Source organism: Schistosoma haematobium, chromosome 6, assembly GCF_000699445.3.
Source record: "Schistosoma haematobium chromosome 6, whole genome shotgun sequence".
Taxonomy (NCBI): domain Eukaryota; kingdom Metazoa; phylum Platyhelminthes; class Trematoda; order Strigeidida; family Schistosomatidae; genus Schistosoma; species Schistosoma haematobium.
This window is the reverse complement of record NC_067201.1, coordinates 24,012,817-24,036,407: the sequence shown is the minus strand read 5'-3', so window position 1 is coordinate 24,036,407 and position 23,591 is coordinate 24,012,817. Positions and strand designations below refer to the sequence as shown.

The 23,591-nt window shown below is 35.9% G+C and overlaps 1 protein-coding gene across 1 annotated transcript in view; it reads left to right on the top strand.

Moving 5' to 3' along the window:
- Positions 1–8,242: 8,242 nt before the first annotated feature.
- Positions 8,243–23,591, top strand: part of ANXA7_5 (Annexin A7) — a 60,267-nt gene continuing 44,918 nt past the window's right edge. Inside the window, exons 1-2 of the mRNA XM_035733605.2 lie at positions 8,243–8,355; positions 17,019–17,176. Coding sequence (XP_035587885.1) covers positions 17,050–17,176 — 127 coding nt within the window. The 5' untranslated portion in view covers positions 8,243–8,355; positions 17,019–17,049. The remainder of the gene's footprint in view (positions 8,356–17,018; positions 17,177–23,591) is intronic.

Here is a 23,591-nt window from a genome sequence, read left to right as displayed (position 1 = left end):
GAATCAATAGCAGTCTTTAATGTCCTAACAAAATTCTCTGCCTGACCATTAGAACACAGATGTCTGGGAGCAGTAAATAGATGTTTGCACCCTATACCGTTCAACCAGGTAGTGACTGCATCTGCAGCAAAATGTGAGCCATTATCAGTCACCAACACCAAGGGAACACCTTCTCGACTAAACACCTTTCTTAATGCTTGTATTGTGAAATCAGAATTTGGTGAAGTTGTGAAAAAACTTCAGGCCACTTTGAAAAAGAATCAATGACTACTAGTGCGTAGTATTTACCAAGAAATGGTCCACAATAGTCAGCATGAATCCTCTGCCAGGCCTCAGACGATACTGGCCATGGCACCCACTTCGAAGGATGATTTTTCAACTGATGACATTTCTCACAATTGTTTGCCGTACGACATATCTGCATTTATCTCTGGCCACCAGCATGTGAGCCTTGCCAAGGACTTCATTTTCTCAACACCTAAATGACCACTATGTAGATCTTCAAGAACAGATTTACGCAATGAAGGAGGAATGACAACACGATCATTTAAACTCAGAATACCATCAGGAGTAGTAGATAACTCATCCGGCTTTGAAAAATAGATAGGAAATCTCCGTTTCAAATTAACATTCCAACCTTTCCTTATAGCACTGAGTATACATCCAAAATATCTACGAGTTTCTCTAATGAGATCTGAACGTCTCACTGGTAAAGGTTGCACTTGTAGGATCCAAACCACGTTTGGACTGCTGGACAGCTGCCTGGATAAGTTGGATACGCGCCCTCGCCCGTTTGAAACCAAAACAAGGTAATTGGGTAAGATAGCGGTTCTATAATTTATCATAAATTTAAGTATACATTATTACCTAAACAAATATAACCACACAGCTATCCAACCAATAATTGTTTAATTGATCAAATCTAAACTACAATAAATAAGAAAGTTGATAAAGAATGCACGAAAATTACCAATCACCACAAACAAATGTTATTCTATACTGTCTGGATAGATCACGTACAGATTCGTTCAAAAGGTAATAATTGGTCGCTCTATAACACAGAGTGTTTTCAATTCTGGAAGAGTGCTTCAATTCACAACCAAAATGCACAATTCCAGTCAACACAGGTCAAGCAATCAAAAGCAGGGATAAACCAAAATGGCTGCCGCCCAGACTTAGTATAAAGTAAAACAACATAAGTGCAGTTCGGGAAGAAACATGGGGAATTAGTGAAGGTGTGGTAAAAACAAAAACTATAATAAAATACAAATATTAACAATTCAAATGTAGTCCAAAAGTTAACAATGTACAACTAAGAGGATCAATAGGAACAAAGTGGAAGTATATACATGGAGGGATTTTCACAAACACACAAGGCATTCAAAATGGATCTTACAGCACTAACAAGCAATCCGAAGTATTAATAGGTTTATCTTGTAATGACTGTCGAGAAATGTAATCAACATGTTGAATCTGTTTGGCACTTCTGTGCTGAACCGTATAGTCATATGCACTCAAAGCAATACTCCATCGCTGAACCATAACTGCTGAGGAACGTGCTAAGGATTTTTCGTGATGATAAATAAACTTTAAAGCTTCATGATCAGTAACAATAGTGAATTTCTTTCCGAATAAATATTTATGAAGTCTTTTAACAGCCCAAAACACAGCTAATGCTTCTCGCTGAGTCTGTGAATAACCTTGTTCAGTAACAGTAAGTTTGCGTGAAACACAAATAACTGGTCTACCTTCCTGTTCCAAAACTGCACCAATTCCCACAGGTGATGCATCAGTAATAAGCACAGAATGTACATTAGGGGAGTACGTTCGAAGAACAGCATCATTTTGAAGAAACTTCAGCAGACTTCGTAAGCATGACTCTTGTTCCTCACTCCATTTGAATGAATTGGATGTTAATATATTAAATAAACAATTTGCACGACAAGAAAAATTAGGAATAAAACGGGAATAGTATTGAAGGGCACCCACTAGTGAACGTAATTCTGTAAGATTTTTCGGAGACGGTGCATTAGTCAGTGGAGCTAGTCGTTTCATATCTGGTCTTAAACCATTACCATCAACTAGGTATCCAAGGCATTCAAAACTAGATACACAAAATGAACACTTATTTGGATTCACTGTTATATTCTTCTCAATTAAACGACGCAATAAAGCAATAAGTCTCTGGTCATGAACTACCTTATTAGAGCCATGAACAATGAGATCATCTTGATAAACTTCAACACCTTCAAGATCACTAACTACTTTATTCATAACTTCCTGAAATATGGCTGGAGAACAACTTAGACCAAATGGAAGGAAATTGTATTTGAACAGACCAAAAGGAGTGTTAATTGTCGTCAAAATAGATGAAGATTCATCTAAAGGAATTTGAAGATAAGCATCTTTTAGGTCAACTTTCGAGAACACTTTAGAACCATGAAGTCGATTTAGAATATCTTCAGCTTCTACCGTTGTGCACGTTTGCTTCAACAAACGGGAATTCAGAGTTAATCTATAGTCACCACAAATTCGAGGGGTCTTGCCGTCCGACTTCAGTGGCGTAACGATAGGAGTACCCCATGCTGAAGACTGAATTGGTTCAATTATGCCTTTCACACACAAATCGTTTAATGTCTTATGTACTGCTTCTCGAAGACCATAAGGAATTATTCGTCTTTTAAGAAAGACGGGATCACCCTGTACTTGAAGTTTTATAGGCTTAATTTTCATACCTCCACTGCACTTAGCACACATAGCTATCAAATCTTTAAGTAAAGTATCAGAATTTTCTTTAGAAACTAAGAAGGACAACTCCGCCTTAGGCCTTTTCAAATTCTTTAAACCCAATATTGACAGTCCTGTTTCGCTAACTAAAAATTCACAAGGTATGTATGAAGAATTATCATCTCTGATTAGCAATTCACAACATCCTCGTATGGGCAGTCTGTGTCCAGTAATCCCCAGTATTGACACTTCAGTGGGTCGTACAACAACGTTAGGATCTAAAGCTTTCAAGTTCTTGAATGAAATAATGGACTCTATACTGCCTGTGTTCAGAATAAAGTCATGAAATGAACCAAGCGACGTATATAGTCGCTTCTGAATATGAGCATTACCTTTCGAAATAGTAGACAAAGATAAATGATCACTAGAAACATCCGAATTATTGAAATTTAAATTACAAGATTTAGTACAGCCTGAAGCAAAATGGACAGTAGCTTTGCATACTGACTGAATGTGTCCTACCTTACTACATTTAAAACATTTAGCATTACGAAATACACATGGATTGCGAGCATGAAACTTTCCACATGATAAACATTTACCAAACTTCATCTCACCTTTGTGATTTGCTTTGTAATTCCTCGTTGAAACACCTTTCATATTTACACGAGAATAGGAATCACTGTTAAATGAACGCAAGTTTGATTGACCCTGAGATTGTAGTTCATCACGACGACTAAGCAAAGTATTAGAAATCTTCATCGTAGTTAATACATGCAGTTCTAACATCTTGGAAGGAACAGTTTGGCATTCTTAACAGCTCTCTTTCCAAACTCGGTATGTTAATTCCTGCAATTAATCGATCTCTCAGTTGCACATGAAGTTGATCACCGAAATTACACTTGGCAGCTTGTTTCTGTAATTCAAGGATGAATTCCCGAGCCTTTTGGTCATTTTGACGAACCATCTTATGAAACTTCGCCCTTTCACGGCATTCAAAACTGGTGCTTTTCACATGACTTAACAATAGCTCTTTAAGAGTTGCATAAGGGAGTGAGATAGGTTTTTCTGGATATGCCAAAGTTTTTAATAAGCTGTATGCTTCTCTCCCAATGAATGTCAGAAAATGTGCCACAATTTTATCACCTTTAACATCTTTCTTGGTCATGCTCCAAATTTCGAACCTTTCCAAATAATCCTCAAAAGCTTCAGGAGTTGAATGAATATCCAACTTTTCCATTGCAGGTTCCATCACGACGCCAATATAGTATTCTAATTGTCGTATGAATTAGGAATTCCAGGATTAACGCAATTGAATTAAGAAGACACAGGCACAAACGAATGTATTGTATTTAGAATTCGAAATCGAGCATTCAACCAGTACAAAGGTATCATTGGTTCATTCAAACACCACACAGATACAATTCCAGGAGCCAGGTGAGTCCGTTGCAATTTCGATCATTAATTTCAATACTGATAAATGCATTCTAGAAATAGTGTTATTTAAGGAAGGTAGAATTAGATGAACATAAATGGACGTATTATATTTGGGATTCGTAATCAGCGGGAAACCAAGTACGAAAGAGTTATTCGTTCGTATAAATACCACAACTGTCACAGCTTACAAAGGGATCCAAATTTTTTTAGTCGATTGTATCTCTTCTGCTTAGGTTCATCGCTTGTCTGTCCAACTGTGTATTGGATGTAGACTCTGTATGATCTAGAATGTAGTCATTAGTATCAGAATCAATAACCAAAACTGGAACAGACTCATTTGATCCCTGGAATTGTGTCTGATCAACATGTCTGTTGTGTATATTTAAATCATTGATATCTAGAATTTGGACCATAGATTCGCAGGATTATGGTCTAGGTTCGTTGTTAGAACTATTTTAATTATAGACCTAATCCTAAAATTGTAGTATTGCCATGGTATGGAAACCTAATTTATAAGATCTTACATGAAAGTCACATCGTTGTCTACTCTTACTCGTTGTATCGTAAGAGTCAGAAATATTTTTGGCGCTTCTAAGGAACACACCTAGGCTGGAGGTAGAACAATATATTTAACATGAACAGAAGAGATAAATTACACAAGAATGATCATGCCTACAAGGCTAAATCACGCCATCTGATTGAATGATGAAATATTCCCACCCTCTCCCTTGTTGGCCCTCTCTTTGAGTTAAATGTTGGATATTTTACTTCCTAGTTATCTCACGTTTAGCTTTGAGGATTGTGCGGTTATGACCAATACCACTACAAATTTTACAACCCTGTCCTCCCACTCGAAGTAACGTCGGATCTTCATGTCCTAAAGATGCACGTGATGTGTCTTTATTTAAAACATATTTATCACGTTGATCAAAAGACCTACTAGGAGTGACTTGATAGTGAGGCCTCCTTTCTTTGGTACCCTGATGGGCTGTCTTTTTTCAATCTGTCGGCACTTGTTTCTACTCCCAAATCTTCCTGAGCGGGACGTGGAGCATGTTTGCAATTACCTCCGTATCTGACTTCATTGCTTCAGCTGGTATGTTGTCAGGTCCTTCTGATTTATCATTCTCAATGTGTCTGATGGTCATCCTCATTCCTTCGATCGTTGATGGAGTGACGTCGATAGGAAGGTTTATGTGTGCTGCATCTAGGTCTTGGGGATCCGGTGAAGCTGGTCTACTCAAGAGTTCCTTAAAGCGTTCCACTCTTCTCTGGTTTTTGAATATCGGTGATTGTCTTGCCTTCTTTGTACTTGATTGATAATTCTGGTTTACCATATTTCCATGTCAGTTTATTCGTTGGTTTAATATTTTCTTCTCTTGAAACTTTATCCTCTGTCCTTTCTAGATTTTCTACGTACTACTGCATATCAGGCCCTTATGCTCCTCTTCACTTGCTTGTTTGCTTCTGTGTATTAAGCTTGTGCATTGACTTACTCTGTTCTTGTTCGGCTGTTGTTAATGGCTGTTTTCTTGTTCTTGCTTTTGTGAATCTTGCCTACGGTTTCGATATAGATCCGTTGCTTGTGATGATGCTTTTGCAGACCAGCACCTCTTGTTACGTTGAGGTTAGTGATTCCTTGATTCCTTCCCATTTTTCTTCCATGGTAGTTTCTTCTTCTGAGAGTAAACCTTGTAAGGCTTGGGATCTGTTATTGAGAGTAACCTTGATTTCGTTGAGCTTGTCAGTATTTCGGAGGAATTCTGTATTGAACCTTTGTAATGTTTTTTGTCCAGTTGTCCAATGCTTCTTTAGCTTCAGCGTCATCATGGCAGCCATGAGATGATAATCTGAAGCTATGTTAGCCCCTCTCTTGATTCCCACGTCTTTTATTGGCCTTGCGAATTTTTTTAGTGATACGGAGATGATCGACCTGGTTCTCTGCAGTGTGATCCGGTGAGACCCATGTAGCTTTGTATATGCGTTTATGGGAGGGGATATTGCGCCGCCTGTAATCAATCAGTTAAATGCACATAAAGTAACAAATCTCTCTTCATTCTTATTCCTTTCTCTTAATCCATGTCGTCCCATTATATCTTCATACTCAGTGTTGTCCATTCTGACTTTAGATTTTAGGTCTCACATAAAAATTGTTGAGTTTCTTTCCTGAACTCGTCGCTATGTTTGATTGCAGCCTCAAGTAGAACTGATCTTTATTGTTGTCATTTCTATCATTGGTGGATGCATGACATCAGATAAAATTATGATTTCCTTCCTATTTGCTTTGAAAGATGCTTTCATGATCTTGGAACCATGAGATGCTCATTCTAAAAGTACGTTTTTTGCTTCTTTGAACAGTATTAGAGCAACTCCCTGAGTGTGTGGGACATTTTTCCCTTCGTGACCAGACTTCAGAAACATCTTTCCCGAATCTAACGTTTTTGGTCTGCTTGGGTCCACTGTGTTTCAATAATCTTGAGCACCGTCAAGTTGTATCTCCTCATTTTTGCACCTATTCGACTGGTTTTATCGCTCTCCCACATTGTCCGGACAATCCATGTATCATACTAATTGTTGCTCTGCTAATTAGAAGAGTCATAGGCCTTGTAACTTTCAAAGAATCTCGACTTTCACCATGAGGCGAAATAATTATTTTTAGTGGATATCCTGGAGCCCCTAGGGCAGAGTTTAAATGGATTAAATTGTTTATTCTAGTTAGGGATTTTTGCAAGGTTATTTCTTATGGGCTGAGGTTGCTGGTAACATATCCAGCTTTCAACATTTACCCGAGCTTAGGACTGAAAGTAACCGTAGTAAAGCTACAGGGAGAGTTATTATTCAGATAGTCGTTCATATATTTGCTCAAAACTGACTTTTGAATCTCCATCTAGTGTCCACTTGTCGATTATCTAAATAAACACTCGGACGCTTAAATCTATAAGTAGTAAAATGACATTTAATTCAAAATTTATTTTTAATTTTCAATAATGTTATAGTTTTAGAACAACCTTGCCTCATTTTTTTCATCTTTTATTGTTTAGTTCACTTCGTTTCTGTTTCAAGCAATCTTCATAATCAGAAATGATAACGTGTTATGGTGAATAACCGATGTGTTTTCTGTACCATCAAAAATTTTATGTTATGTTTAAATCTACTATATTATTGCAATACAATTTCACGCTGAGTCCTTCAAAACTGAATTCTTGATTTGTCTTGTTGAAGTTCTAGACTTACTGGGATTAATTCTAATTCAACAATCAAAGATGGATAGTGGCTAGCAGTGGAATTCAGGACGCGCGTTTCGTCCCAGTTGGGACTCATCAGCTGAATGTTCCTGCATCTCAGAGTTGATGTTCACTCCGAGACTAGAACCCAGTTCCATTCTCTCGTGAATTAAGGTAATGTCGAGGCAGTACGCACAGTATGCGCATATGCCAATAACAGACTGATTGATTGAAGTCTAAGACCCTAATGGGAAGATTCAAGCAAACAATACAAATATTACGACTTCTTTTATATTATTGAAAATTCACACCATAAAAGTATGGTTACAAGGACTTATTTTGACAAACAGAGTAAATAAAGCTTTTTTTATCTCAAATAGTTGTTATTTTTGCACTTGCTATCAAGTGCAATCCCCAATATCTTTATTTTGGTACAAATTTGTCTGTTTTGGGTAAATTTTGAGGAAGCTGTAATAGAAAGCTTTGGGGAAATTTCTGGATTCTAGTGCCATTTTCCCAAAATTTGGGGAAATTTTGGGGAAAACTACCAAATATCTTACAACTTTTTTAGGGAAACACCAAAATTTACCTAAAATCCTCCTAAGTTTCACCAAAATAGAGAGGTTGTTTATTTTTTATGTGGTACAGAGTTGTTTTTTTTGTTTAACTGTGAAGATCAGAATAAATAAAGATCTGAGATTATAGTAGACTAAAGCTTTTTGCTACTGTAATATTCTTCAAAAAGGAACAATCAAATCGAAAGTAATTATATTAATTAACCAATAGAATGTTAGTGTATTATTAACCAATCACAATCATAGAGATGTTACAAATCAAAATAATTTCATTGGTAGATCTGATAGAAGACAAATTTCATTGGTTGACATATCTCTTAATTCATAAATTCAATATAAAACCACGATTTCGGTTCAGACCACGTATCTGGGCTTCAGTTTCTTCGTTTGAGGTTAGTTACTGTTGTTAGTACTGAGTCTTCTCTTTGTAATTAGTTGCGTAGTAATTAATGTAAATGCATTATTACCAAATTTATTGACTATTGCGTTACGAACTAGGTTTATGCTAACAGTAGTTTTCGGTGAGACTATAACTTATGGACGACCTGTGAACGACTCTGAAGTGACTTTGAGAGTATCCACTTAATAACTAGGATCCAATGAGGGTTACAAACCTGTGTGAGTAATTAGAATTATGATTTACAATTAATGATTAGGGTTAGAAATTAGATTTACGATTTTATTTTTTTATCACGAACTGACATCAGATATAATGCCAAAACGGCATTTAACTAAATGGTTAAATGAATTTCGCACCAAAATCCAAGACTTGTTATCCTAAATCTGATTGGTTTGTTCACAAATCATAGTTTCACTTAATTTTCAAACCCCATCATGACTTCAGTAGTATATCAAATTATTTAATTGAAATAAATTGTTTTGTAATTTAAGAATACTATAGTGATTGTTCTTTTATCAAAACTGGCTTGTGTGCAACAACAATCAACTATGTACACAAATATTTTATTGTCAGAAAGGGGTTTTGTGGAGATTGTGATAATTCAATAGTTAGATTCATAAATCGATTAAAGCTAGAACACCATGGAAAAGCTGAAAGCACTGGATAACTATTTCGTATTAGTATGGGACTCCTCACGCGTGGAAGTTTGATCTCTAGACCATTGAGCAGGTGTTCAGCGGTATTAATGTCTAACTTCAATCAATCCATGAAATTGCACCACCGTCCACCATTTTCTTCAGTGAGACCGAAGGTTCTGGGTTCTAATCCCATGGGTGCGATCGTGGATACACATTACTGAGGAGTTCCATACTAGGATGAAATGGCCGTCTAGTGTATCCAGGTTCTCCATGTTGGTCTTGCTTTAATCGACTCATTAATTCAATTATGAAATTACAAATATTTTAGTTCATTACAGTATAATTGTAAAATATTTCATCATGATAGCATAGGATCTTTAATAAGAATTTAGTTATATGTTATCCTCAAAAACAATCATGTTAATGCAAGTGATATACAGTGTAAGAAGGATATGCAAAACATATAAATCATAAGATATATTATGCAGAATACAAAGGTTCTTTAGGGTTATATAAAAAAAAGTAAAACTAGATAGTAACTAGTAGTGAAGTATAGGACTTAAACTTCATGCTTCTTACGATATATCAATTGGATAAACCTAAATCTCAGCGTTGATGCTCAAATCTGATACCTTCTATTATAAATCAATGCGTTAACTACTTAACTATAGAGTTCATGTAACCACTAACTTATTCAACAGAAAAATATGAACTCTTTTAAATAAAATAGAGATCAACATTTATGAAAATAACCGAATCCCCATTCCATTCTTACAGAGAATCGTCTATTTATAGTATTCATTTATTTAAATACATAAATATTGGTACAAGGAGGCTCGAAAATATGTATGCGCCACATAAATTATTTGATTTTTGTGCGGGATGGGATACTACCCGGGTGCTCAAACCGAAGCAGGTGGTCTTCTTAGAGTGCCACATTCCGAAAATTTGATCTAAATGTCTAATACACAAGGCAGTAGAACAACGTCAGGAGATGCAGTCCCATGGTAGCCTGTGACTAATAATAGGTTCATACATCATGAGTTTCCTTAGGATCCTGGAGCCCATGTGAATCATTGGTTTGAAATAAGTGTTGTCCAACTCCCATAAGTAGATACTTCATACCCAACAACCCGGTTAAAGCACCGGACATTCGCTTTTCATCCTCTCAATTTCATAAACAACATCCGTGATGCGAGAAGGCAGTGAGTAGGACTTCTCTGGCAGTGGTTATATGTACGTGGCCACTTGAGAGCACTCGCAGCTCTAGCAGGGCATTTAGGGGCCATAGACTAATTAGTTATTTCGAGGTTAATTATTGTCCTCTCTCAGTTAGAACTTATAAATTAGTTATATCCCAGATCTACTATCACGTTCTTATCTAAAAGTATGAACGAAACATTAAACAGAACTTGTTCAAAAAGTAAATTAAATTATAATTTCCAATTGAATAGGACATTTATTTCGAAAGTAAATAGCAAATCTAGAAAGCGAGAGTGTTAAATTCACTACTTGATTCACGCAGAATACGGTTTAGGACCACGAGACTTGAACGTTGAACTTCACTGTCGCAAATCAGAACACAGAAAAACTGAAGAAGTGCTTATTTGGTAAGAATCAAAGTGCACAGAAAATCACGGGTATTTATAGATATTAGCATTTGTTAAATCAACATTATATTTCGGCCAATCCGCTAAGAGGCATATTATGCTACTAAACAATAATAGCATGCCACTTTGGTTTTCTAGAAAGCTCCATCATGTTCTGATTGGCTAGAAGTCTTCAGCTCTTTTAGGGCCTCTGGAGGATCCATTGTAGTTCTCGGAAGCCGACTCAACAGAGAGCGATAGAGAGAGAGAGTCTTCCACTTGTAAGATTCACTTAATTTCGTACGAGTGACATAAACTTGAGTTTTGAACAGAATATTAGTTGTAGACGTAATGTTTGTTTACTCAAAGATATTTTGTACCCTGGAATATTCTTAATTTACTAGTCTTTCATTGAAATAATGAAGTTAAAATATAATTTTTGTTGAATTAAAAATTGAAATGAAATAAATAGTTGTAATTGAATATCAAATCGAGTGTTATAAACATATAGGCTCCCTTCCAAATGCCCTAGCTAGAGAAAATGTGCTATGTCTGTATGTCAGTCAGTCAGTCCGTCAGTCAGCTACAACGTAGGACCAGGGATATATATATATATATATATATATATATATATATATATATATATATATATATGGTAACGGTCCAAGTTGCCACACTTTATTAGCACAATAAGATAAACACCACATTCATAGAAGTAGTTAACTCAATGGTGGCAATATATAAAAGAAAGATGGCATATAAGGACATAGCACAGGAAGAAAGAGTTCGTAGAAAGAATGATATAGAGCGATTTTAATCTCTTAGTTTAAGGGAAGACAGAGAGTGTATACACCTACACCATTGTGATCGATTCTGACCCATGTCACCTAGAGTCTCCGATAATTGATTGCAATAGTCACCTACTTCAGACAGAAGCTATAAAGATTCAAGCTGACAACATTAGATTTTGTATTCACAAAAAGGTTCTTCATGTCTCTATCATGTCTTCTTTATCAGAAATCAAACCTAACAGACAATAATGATCAATTATATCTATTCTTTGTTAGTTGCTTTTCTCTTCTTTAACATTTATATGCATAAATTGATTGTGTTGTTTCTTTAAACTTTGACCTACTTATTATGTAAGTGGATTCATTCACACATACTATCATACTATTCATTCACAATGAACACATTTGTTATTCACCATCAACGTGTACTTGCCAATTATGATGATGAATCACGTATTCTATTTCATTGTTATCATTGACTTCCGAATTACTTTGGTTGATTTATTATTTTACAAATATACATATATTTTCACTTAGTATGATTTGCTTGTATCTTATGAATTGACCAGTCTCTTACTTACTTACTTACTTACTTACTTACGTCTGTTACTCCCAATGGAGCATAGGCCGCTGACCAGCATTCTCCAACCCACTCTGTCCTGGGCCTTTTCTAGTTCCATCCAATTCTTGTTCATTTTTCTCATGTCTATCTCCATTTCTCGGCGTAATGTGTTCTTTGGTCTTCCTCTTTTCCTGTGGCCTTGAGGATTCCATGTGAGGGCTTGTCTTGTGACGCAGTTGGGTGCTTTTCTCAATGTGTGTCCTATCCACTTCCAGCGCTTCTTCCTGATTTCTTCCTCCGCTGGGATCTGGTTTGTTCTCTCGCACAGTACGTTGTTGCTAATAGTGTCTCTTATTGGCATATATACATCCTATGCGGATTGTCTTGATATTGTCGTAAGTCACAAGCATTACATACAAAGATGGATAGTGGCTAGCAGTGGAATCCATGAATCACGTTTCGTTCTATTTGGGACTCGTCAGTTTGATATACCGTCATCTCAGTTCAATTTAATCTTTCATCTAGTCTCTACAAACTAAACAACTCTGTTATTTATGTCGACACTAATAATCAGAATTTAATTCACTTGGAAATGAAATAGAATAGGCTAATCTACCAAAAATCGATCTTATAAAAATCCGTTAAGTAATTGCTCCCTCAAGCGGGATCGTGGATGTGCACTACTGAGGAGTTCAACAATAAGACGAAGCAATTGTCCAGTGATTTCAGGTTTTCAATGGTGGTCTTACATCAGTCGCTTCATGAGCTCAATTAAATACTCTATGACTATCGTTTAATTATTGTGAATTATATATTACTGTAAAGCCATAATGAAAAAATAAAAAAGAAATTTCTTCGATCTATCCATTTTTTTCACTAAAAACAGTCCATTTTATAACCATCGTTTCGTCAAATTATCATGGTTGTAAAAGTAATCTCAACTATGAATCACTTAAAAGCCACGTGTCATGTATGCCTAAACACCGATTACCACGACGCACAATGCTAACTAGTGTTAGGATTAGTTGGAAGAAGGTTAGGGATGGCCAAACCAAAACGTGGCATCCATCTACAAAGTCACTAACTTCTAATCTTAGCCATGTTGGGAGATACAGACAACTTGATTAGGGTCTGCGTGACTGTCGTAACCAATGGTTGGAGACTCTTGGTGACATGGCTCAGAATCCATCACAATGGAGTAAATGTATACACACTCTGTCTTCCCTTAAACTAAGAGATTAAAATCGCTTCATATCTTTCTATGAACTAATTCTTTCTTTCTGTACTATATCCTTATATGCAATCCTTCTTTTATATATTACCACCATTGAATTAACTTTTTTTATGAATCCGGTGTTCATCTTGTTGTGCTAATGAGGTATGGGAACTTCGACCGATGTATATATGTGCCTGATCCTACGATGTAGCTGACTGACTACTTATATCTATTGATATCAGTAGTATACACTATACATAACTATTAAGATATTAATTGTGCGGAAATACATGTTTAAACAAGTATTTCAATTCATTTACAATAGGTACATATGTACATATCTTGTTTATGCCAGAAGAAAAAAACACTATGGTATAGAAACATTGAATTACCATTTAATTGTGCAAATAACATCAGAATATGTGAAATTAGATAATAATTAAAATAAATATTTGCTATTCATTTGCCTACGCTCTTGTTTCAAATATCTACATTGATGTGTTTATTATGTAATCAATAAACAACACCGACCCTTCCTTTCTTCAAATAGCCAATTAGAATCAAATGAATGGAATCAGATCTTGATTTGATCATGATTTGATTTAAGTTAGATAATCATCGAAATCAAGAAACGTAAGATAGTCATATCATTCTAGCATAGACTCTTGAATAGTGCACATCTATGACCTCACTAGTAGGTATTTAAACCAAGATATTCGGTATGGTGCGCGGAGACTTAACTTCTAGATCATTATATTAACTACATTTATGAATCCGGTGTCCATCGCCCCCTGCGATATTCGAACCCAGGGCCTACTGGTTTCGCACGCAATCACTGATCCGGCATCCGACGGTGTTAATGTCTAACTTCAACTAATCCACGAAATTGAGCGACACATCCACGATTGTCTTCAGTGAGTTACTATCTCACAATAAACCTGGTTGAACTCCACTGGTCATTACTTCTCATTAGAACTCCGGGATATACCTCTTGAAGCCAGTCACTAATGAGCATATGTTGATTCATATCAGAAGGGCTTTTTGTGAATATTATAGTAATTTCAATGGTCCCACATTAGGACGGAACGGCCGTTCAGTGCTTCCAGGTTTTCCACGATGGTCTAGCTTCAACTGACTCGTGATCCATCTTGTTGTGTTAATGAGGTATGGCAACCTGGACCGATGCATATATGTGCCTGGTCCTACGTTGTAGCTGACTGACTGAACTAACATGATTATTAATAGTTAAAATATAAGACCACAAAGTACTTAGTTTTCAATATATACGAACTTGGGAAGCATCATCAATGAAAAAGGAGGATCGAATAAAGACGTAAAGGTAAGGATTGGCAAAACAAGGATAGCATTCCTACAATTGAAGAACATATGGAACTCAAAACAACTTTCAACCAATATCAAAGTCACGATCTTCAATACAAACGTCAAGACAGTTCTACTGTACGGAGCTGAAACTTCGAGAACTATTACAACCATCATCAAGAAGGTACAAGTATTTACAAATAGTTGTCTACACATGATACTCAACATTCACTGGCTGGATACCATCAGCGACTCCACACGGTGGGAGAGGACAAACCGCTTTCCAGCTGAAGAGGAAAGTACGAAATGACATTGGAAGTGGATAGGACAGACAATACGGATATCACCAAACTGGATCACGAGGTAAGCCCTAACTTGTGATCTTGAAGGGAAGCGGAAAAGAAGAATGTCAAAGAACACATTACATCGGGAAATAGAAGCAGATATGAAAAAGATGAATGACAACTGGAAAGCATTGGGCAAGACAGGGTCGGATGGAGAGTTCTGGTGGGTAGCCTATGCTCCTCCACGAGAAGTAGCCACATAGTATTCAAATTTCACAATGGCCACTTGTTTAACAATATTTATTTAATGTAATGGTATTAATATGATTTTCATTACATAACAACAGCTTCAAGAGGATTATTGAAAATTAGAAAATATTAGAAATCGTTTCATTTTTGTCGTAAAAATCTCAAGAATTGGGTTGAGATCGTGAACCGATTGATTTTAGACCATCATTGAAAATCTGGAAGCACTGGATGACCGTTTCCTCCTATCGTGAGACTCCTCAACAGTGCTCATCCATGATCCCTCTCGCGGGACTCGAACCCAGGGCCTTCAGTCTCGCGCGCGAACGCCTAAACTACTGGACCACTGAGCCGGCATCCAATGGTGTTAATGTCTAACCGAAACCAATCCACGAGATTGCGCGACCATCTTCCATTGTATTGAGGTAGATATCTGCCTCTACCCGACACGGATTAGCTCAAGAATTCGTCATTACGACTTCATTCAATTGGAAGTTGTATAACTATCTAGAGTTCGTTGTTAGTGTGTACACACTTTAAAAGTTACAACTGTTATCAATCCAATTCATTTATCCTTTTAACACTGCTTGCCAAAAGGTTCGAACGATGTATTTTATATCAAGTACTTATGAATTCAGTACTATGAGGTTACCATTCATACTGTGCATTTGGTATAATTATAATTTACACTTATATAAATTTTAATTATCCTTATTCTATTTTCTTGAATAAATAGTTTTCAGTGTTTGATTATGAATGTTAGTACCATCTAGTATCAAATTAATAACAAAACCAACACTTCCTTTCTTCAAATAGCCAATCAGAACATCAGAAAGCCAATTGAATGATATCAGATCCTGTTATATTCTCTTGAGATCTTAATTAGATCTAAAGTTTAAATGTACAACTATAGTGAATGAGAACATAAATGGAGACAATTGAATGTGTTTGAATAGAAAATTAGAGAATATCTTAGTAAAATCTGCCCCCAAATGTCGTGGTATGGAAAGGAGTGGGAAGACTCAGCTCTCCCTTTCGAAATGCTTTCACATGGACACATGCATACAACCCCTGCCAGGAAAGTCCTACTCACTGCCTTCTCGCGGCATTACTGTTGTTTACGAAATTAAGAGGACGAAAACCGAATGTCCGACACTTTAACCAGGTTGGTGGATACGGAGAGTCCATCTAGTGGAGTTGGAAAACCCTCATTCCAAACCAATGATGCACATGGGCTCCAATATTCTGAAGGAACAAATGGCGTATGAACCAATCGTTGGTCATCAGCTACCATGAGACTGCATCTCCTGATGTTGTCCCACTGCCTTGTGGATCAGACCTTTAGTGAAAGGCTCCGGATGTGGCCTCCTAAGAAAACCACGTATTTCGGTTTGAGCACTCGGAGAGTATCATAGCCCACACACAAATCAAGTGACTTGTGTGGCGTATTTCTATTCGCTACCCCTTCATACCAATATTCCGGTGTTCAAATAAATAATAATAATAATAATAAGACATCCTTGTTAATGACACTTAGAATCTCAACTACTTGTTTTAAATAGTTAACTATTACATAATCATCAGTGCTTGAAGTCACTAACTTCTAGTTTGAGCCATGTTCGTAGATGCACACTACTCAGTTAGGGTCCACGTGACTATCGTAACCAATGGTTGGAGACGTGGTGACATGGCTCAGAATCCATCACAATGGCGTCGGTCTATACACCCTCTGTCTTCCCTTAAACTAAGAGATTAAAATCGCTTCATATCTTTGTATGAACTAATTCATTCTTTCTGTAGTATATCCTTATTACAATCTTTCATTTATATATTACTACCACTAAATTAACTACTTTTATGAATCTGGTGTCCATCTTGTTGTGTTAATGGGATATGGGAACTTCGACCGATGCATATATGTGCCTGATCCTACGTTGTAGCTAACTGACTGACTGACATAATCATCAATGCTTATTTCATTTTTGTTTTTTTCTTATTCTCTTATTTAGCAAGTTTATTCCTAAACATTCAATTCTAATAATGGGAAGAAGTAAATTACAAATATATGGTCCAAATGGTGAAATTTATCAACCTACATTAAAACTTCAATCAAATACTAATCCTGAAAAAGATGCTGAAGAACTTTATCAAGCAATGAAAGGATGGGGTAAATTATTGTTATAAATTGTGACCTGTATGCTCTATTAATGTATAACGTAATGATACCGCCAATTAGAGAGTAGTGAGCTATCCATCGGACCAATGACGCGTAAAACACGTACGAACAGTCTAGAGTCCTGATTGGTCCGGCTTTCCGCCTAGCCCAACCAGTTAAATCCAGAACACCAATCTCAGCCTCTGCAATATCGAATCATTTATTTTCAAACATACGGGGTTTATATACCAACCAGACAGACCACAACGTACCATATAATATGAAACAACATTTCTACAAGATTTAACCAAAAGTGACTATGTATGTGGGATGTAATAATTTACAGATAGGGTATAATTCAAGAATGGTAAATCGTATAGTAACAATTCATAGATCAAAATAGAGCTTATAATAAGAGGGACACGAATATGTATAGTTTAGTTATATAACAATTATACGATAAAAATATACACATAGTATTGGTCCATAAATGGATCCCCAAAGTTACCAGTCATTATTCTCGTCGGGGTATAACAATTATACAGAGTTTGTTTGTTTGTTTTAATTCTCATCAAACCTTATTGTTCATGTAACTGGTGGTATAATTTAGGACGTGTATTTTATTCTATTTAGAAACCCTTAATTGGATGTCCCTACATCCCATATTTGATATTCATTTCGGGACTCGAACATTAGTACCGTTCACTTCAGATGTAAATCTATTCTATACTAATTTATGTCACGATGGTTACATTCAGATAATCCTTATCGGATGTATTACAGCAAATTAAGATTGATCAAATTTCAGTCAGAAATACCAACCATCGAAAAATTCAAATTATTTCAATGGTTAAGATCACGAGTCAGTTGAAGCTAGACCATCATGGAAAACCTGGAAGCACTGAACGACCGTTTCGTCCTATTGTGGGACCATTGAAATTACTATAATATCCACAAAAACCCCTTCTGATATGAATCAACATATGCTCATTAGTGACTGGCTTCAAGAAGTATATCCTGGAGTTCTAGTGAGAAGTAATGACCAGTGGAGTTCAACCAGGTTTATTGTGAGATAGTAACTCACTGAAGACAATCGTGGATGTGTCGCTCAATTTCGTGGATTAGTTGAAGTTAGACATTAACACTGTCGGATGCCGGCTCAGTGGTCTAGTGGTTAAGTGCTCGCGCGCGAAACCAGTAGGTTCTGGGTTCGGATCTCGTAGGGGGGAGATGGTGGACGCACACTGCTGTGGAGTTCCACAATAGAACGAAACGGCCATCCAGTGCTTTCAGGTTTTCCATGGTGGTCTAACTTCAATTGATTCATGAATTCAACTATTAGATTATTTGACATCTATTTTATCTTAGATTGAAACTGATCTATAGTCCAAACCCATACTCATATCGTCAAGCTACTAATTCAAGTTTAAACGACTTTTACCTACCATCTTCTCTTAACTTGTGTCATATAACACAACTTTAACAGATTCACCTTCATTACAATGTTCTGTTTATTAGTGCCATGAATTCTTTGAAATTTTCACTAAGAAATTATGATTAATAATGTTGAAAATGTTTAACTAGAAACAGTGATTCATCAGTTCAATAGTTGGATTCATGAGTCAATTGAATCTAGATCACCATAGAAAATCTGCAAGCACTAGACGGCTGTTTCGTTTTTGTATGGATTGATAGGTCCTGGATTCGAATCTCGCGAGGCGAGATCGTGGATGCGCACTACTGAGGAGTTTCATACTAAGTTAAAATGGTCGTCCAGTGCTTCTAGGTGTTCCTTGGTGGATTAGGTTCCACTGACTCATAAATTCAACTATTAATCTATTATAAAATGAATCACAACAAAGTTATATAACGATATCGTTTTCTTAGTTTATGAAACTAATGAATCTAATCGATATCAATGAATGTAGAACATTAGTTTTTAATAAAGGTTTTTTTTCAATGATTTGAACTTTTAGTGTTTTTTTTGAATGAAGGTCATTCAATGTTCAATGATGACTAGTACTATGTGGGTTGATTGTGCAAACTAGAAATTCACACACACACACACATACACATACACACTCTCCATATATATAAAGACCAGTGAATTTTGATTTAATAATGTAAGCTAACGTGATGTTGTTTAAGTATTTGGCACCATCATGTTTACACAATCAACCTCACATAAGTATTAGTCATTAGTAACACAATGAGTTATCTTGATTTTAGTAACTATGTATATGTATGTTACAGTGCAAATGAACAGAATATTGTTTTCATGAATCATTGTGGTTTAATTAAACCATTGTTTACTGGAATGTTCTTGAATGATGTTTTTTTAATGACAAATTAGTAATATTGTAGTGAATGAGAACAATCAAGGGGGGACAACCAAATGTACTTGAACATACAATTGTAGAATGTCTTAGTACAATTTAAGAACTATACAATACAATACTTCATTTGCAAAATGTCAATCAATCGTCTTACACTTCATTGTTCGTTCGTGTTCATTTTCTCTTCTCATTCTCTTTTCTTCGATCTTCTTAACCATCTACCTCCAAGCATTTCACTTTCGATTGATGATACACATACTACTTATATCTGTCGACATCAGTAGCACACGCCACAATATGAGTACCTATATTAATAATTTCAGCTAATGTAATTGTTGATGTTAAGAACTGAATTTCGATCATAAAATTTATTCCGTTGGATATAAGGTCGAGAACGGGTAGCTCGATAGTAAAGTTACCGGGTTCGAGTCCCATAGTGAGTATTGACTATTGGGATGCAGGTATACCCAGCTGACAGGTACAAAAGAGGTCGAAATGAGTGTACCCAATTTCACTGCTAGCCAATATTCATGTTATATTTATGAAATATGTTTGGGATAATTGTAGTGAACATAGTTACAGAATCCCTTAGTAAAATCTGAGAATCATACAGTAAGTACTTCATTAGCAAAATGTCAACCAATTGTCTCACACTTCATTATTTTTTCGTTTCTACCCCAATCGTTCTTTGTTCTCATCCGCTTTTCTTCGATCTTCTTAATCATCTGCCTCCAAGCATTTCACTTTCGATTAGTGATACACATACTACTTATATCCACCGGTATTGGTAGCACACACCACAATATTTTTTGTTTATCTAGTTGAACTTTTGTATGAGTATTGGATAAAAATTGTGTGTGATGTTCAATATTTCTTTCTTATCTGGTTAAATATCTAAGCCAACAAATATTTTAAGAAAACAATACGAGTAGTGTACCATGATTTGTAACACAATTTGTCGCCTTATAAGCAGAGATAGATAGTGGCTGGCAGTAGAATCCATGACTCGCGTTTCGTCTCACCTGAGACTCTTCAGTTGGATGTATCTGAATCCTAGAGTTGATTTTCACTCGAGGACTCGAGCCCAGTACCGTTCACTTTAATAATAAGAGACTTATCCATTACAGTCTTAAACATCAATGCGAAGATTCAAACAATCAATACAAAAATGAATTCATTTGTCATTTTGTGTAGAATATGATATGATAACTTGTGTACATCTTGCACAAACGATTCCATTTCCAGATGAAACATCGAGCAAGGTTGATGGTAATGATATTCATACAGAATATTGTATGGATTTATGAGACACTTCACCACTTAATCTTCAATGATGCTCAGACGAATAAGCTTAGTATATTCAAATTTATACGTAAGTGTAATGAACAAAGACTTAGATGAGGTATGTGATACTATACAATGTATTTTTATAAATGATGAAAACAATACATTCAATACATCATTTGCATATCTTCCTTGAATTGTCCCTTACAAACTTGATGTTCTTCGATTACTGTTGTTACTCAGACTGCTTCTGTTTTTCTGTGTCTTCTCTTTATATTTCTCTTCTTTTGTTAAGAATCGTACCTTCAATTCTTGGTGCATACTACTTATATGTGCCCGTACAAGTAACACGCACCATATACACACAAAATGTGTGTACATTAAAAAGATAGAAAGCTTGATATTGATATAGTTTATAAAAATATGTATTCAAATCATTTACACCTTAGATATTCAGAAAAGTATCCATAATTTGATTAGATGTCCCACTTTTGGTCTTCTCTTGAGCTTTGAGTTTCAAAATTGTTCTAAAATTTGTAGCTCCTTCTAATGCTACGAGAAGACAGTGAGTAGGATTTCCCTGTCAGTGGTTGTGTGAACGTGGCCATGGGAGAGCATTTCAAGAGGGAGAGCTGACTTTCCCCACTCTCGGCATACTGGGACGAAATGACCATCCATCTCATACAGGTTTTCAATGATGGTCTAGCGTAGACTGATTCATGAATCCAACCATTAAAAAATGATAAAAGTAACAACAATGACGATCATAAGTTTATTAATGTGAATATAAATTCCAAGTTTATTAAAACACATAAAAAAGATCAATATTGGTGAATTTCTGTCATTCTCATTTGCCTTGAACCTTCCCCTCTTCCAACAAAACAAGTTGGTGAAGCCTACTAGCCCCTTCTGAAGAGAAACAGGCCATATCGAAGCGCGACACAACTATTGGGGCTAGAATAGCTGTTTTTGTAATCGGTTGGAGTTTGTCCCATAGTGGGCGACCCTCTACATTCCATGCACCACTTTCGTGGACTTTTGTCGTTTTTCAATCCAAGAGTAATTGTGCTGTGATTCTTTGTGGACTTCATAATCAATTTGTGGATATCAGTCGAGTGAGTGATTAGCCCGATCTCTACCACTCCGGGTTACCACTCACGTTAGTTTATAGGATTGAGTCTCAATGCCTTGAACATGAATCGAAATTTTAAAAAAATCATTTGAACATTGAAATATGATTACATAATAATCACCTGGCAACTTAAAAAACAGCGACAGTATTATAATACTGTACTATGTGGTGTTAACACCTTGTAACCTTAATTGATTAGTCAATATATAGGAACCATTGTAATAGTGTAGATCTAAGAATAAGTCATTTATGCACTGAAAAATAGACACACTAACATGTTGTATAATGCAGAATATGCATAATACATTTTTTACAGTATTTACATATATGCATATCTGTAATCTGATTATAGTCCAAATAGATAGGTATGTAATCTAACTAAAACTTCATATGATTATATGTAGATAACAGCTCAGACCTATTAGACAAAGGTAACTAATATTTTTGTCCAGTTCAAAGTATTGATCGTGTTGTGAATTATGACTCTATCAATTATCGCCTCTAAATGCCCTGGTATGGAGAGTCTACTCTCCCTCTCGAAATGCTCTCACATGGACACACGTATACAGCCACTGCCAGGGAAGTCCTACTCATTGCCCTCTCGTATCACGGGTGTTCCTTACGAAATTGAGAGGACGGAAAGCGGATGTCCTACACTTTAACCAGGTTGGTGGATACGGAGAGTCCATCTAGGGGAGTTGGAAAACCCTCATTCCAAATCAATGATACACATTGGCTCCAGTAACCTAAAGGAACAAATGGTGTATAAACCAATTATTACTCACCGACTACCATGGGACTGCATCCCCTGACATTGCTCCAATGCCTTGTGGATCAGACCTTTAAGTCAAAGACTCCGAATGTGGCTCCCTAAGAAAACCACCTGTTTCGGTTTGGGCACCCAAGTGGTATCACAGTCCTTACACAAATCTAATGAGATTTGTGTGGCGCATATGTATCTGGTGCACCCTTGTATCAATATATATGTGTCCAAATAAATAATAAATAAACTATCAATTATCATGTGACGAAGATACTAATCAAAATACCGACTTATATATTAGACCATCAATGGATCCCAAAAGTTACCATTCATTATTCTTATCGGGATATAACAAATATAATTTAGTGTTAATATAACAACCCATAATATAATCATCAGTATTGCATTTGAATTAAGGTGTATATAAGATACTACTGATATGTGTGATTATTATAAGCCATTGATAAATTAAAGTAGTAACTATGTCTTCTATGCGGTTAAATAGTGTTGTTGTTTTTTTGTTTCTATGGAATGTATTGTATCTAATTTCAAGGACATTAAGTAGGATTATATCTAAGTCTATAGTTAAGTTATATGTTCCACATAATATAAAACTTAATCCTTGAATCTTACTATGGTGTGCATTTCTTATGTGGACAGATATAAGTAGTATATAGCACCAATTGGAAAAGGAATTCTTACCAACAAGCGATTGAAATGAAGATAATAGGAAGAAAGATATGCAATGTATGATTTTTATATATTACAAATGTACTGTGTGATTTTATATCAAACAATAAATTGGTTTCACTGACATGCAACCATCATCAAAAAAGTACAAGTATCTGTCTACTCAAGAAATTCAGTGTCTAATGGTCGGATACCATCAGGAACAGACTATAATGAGAGAGA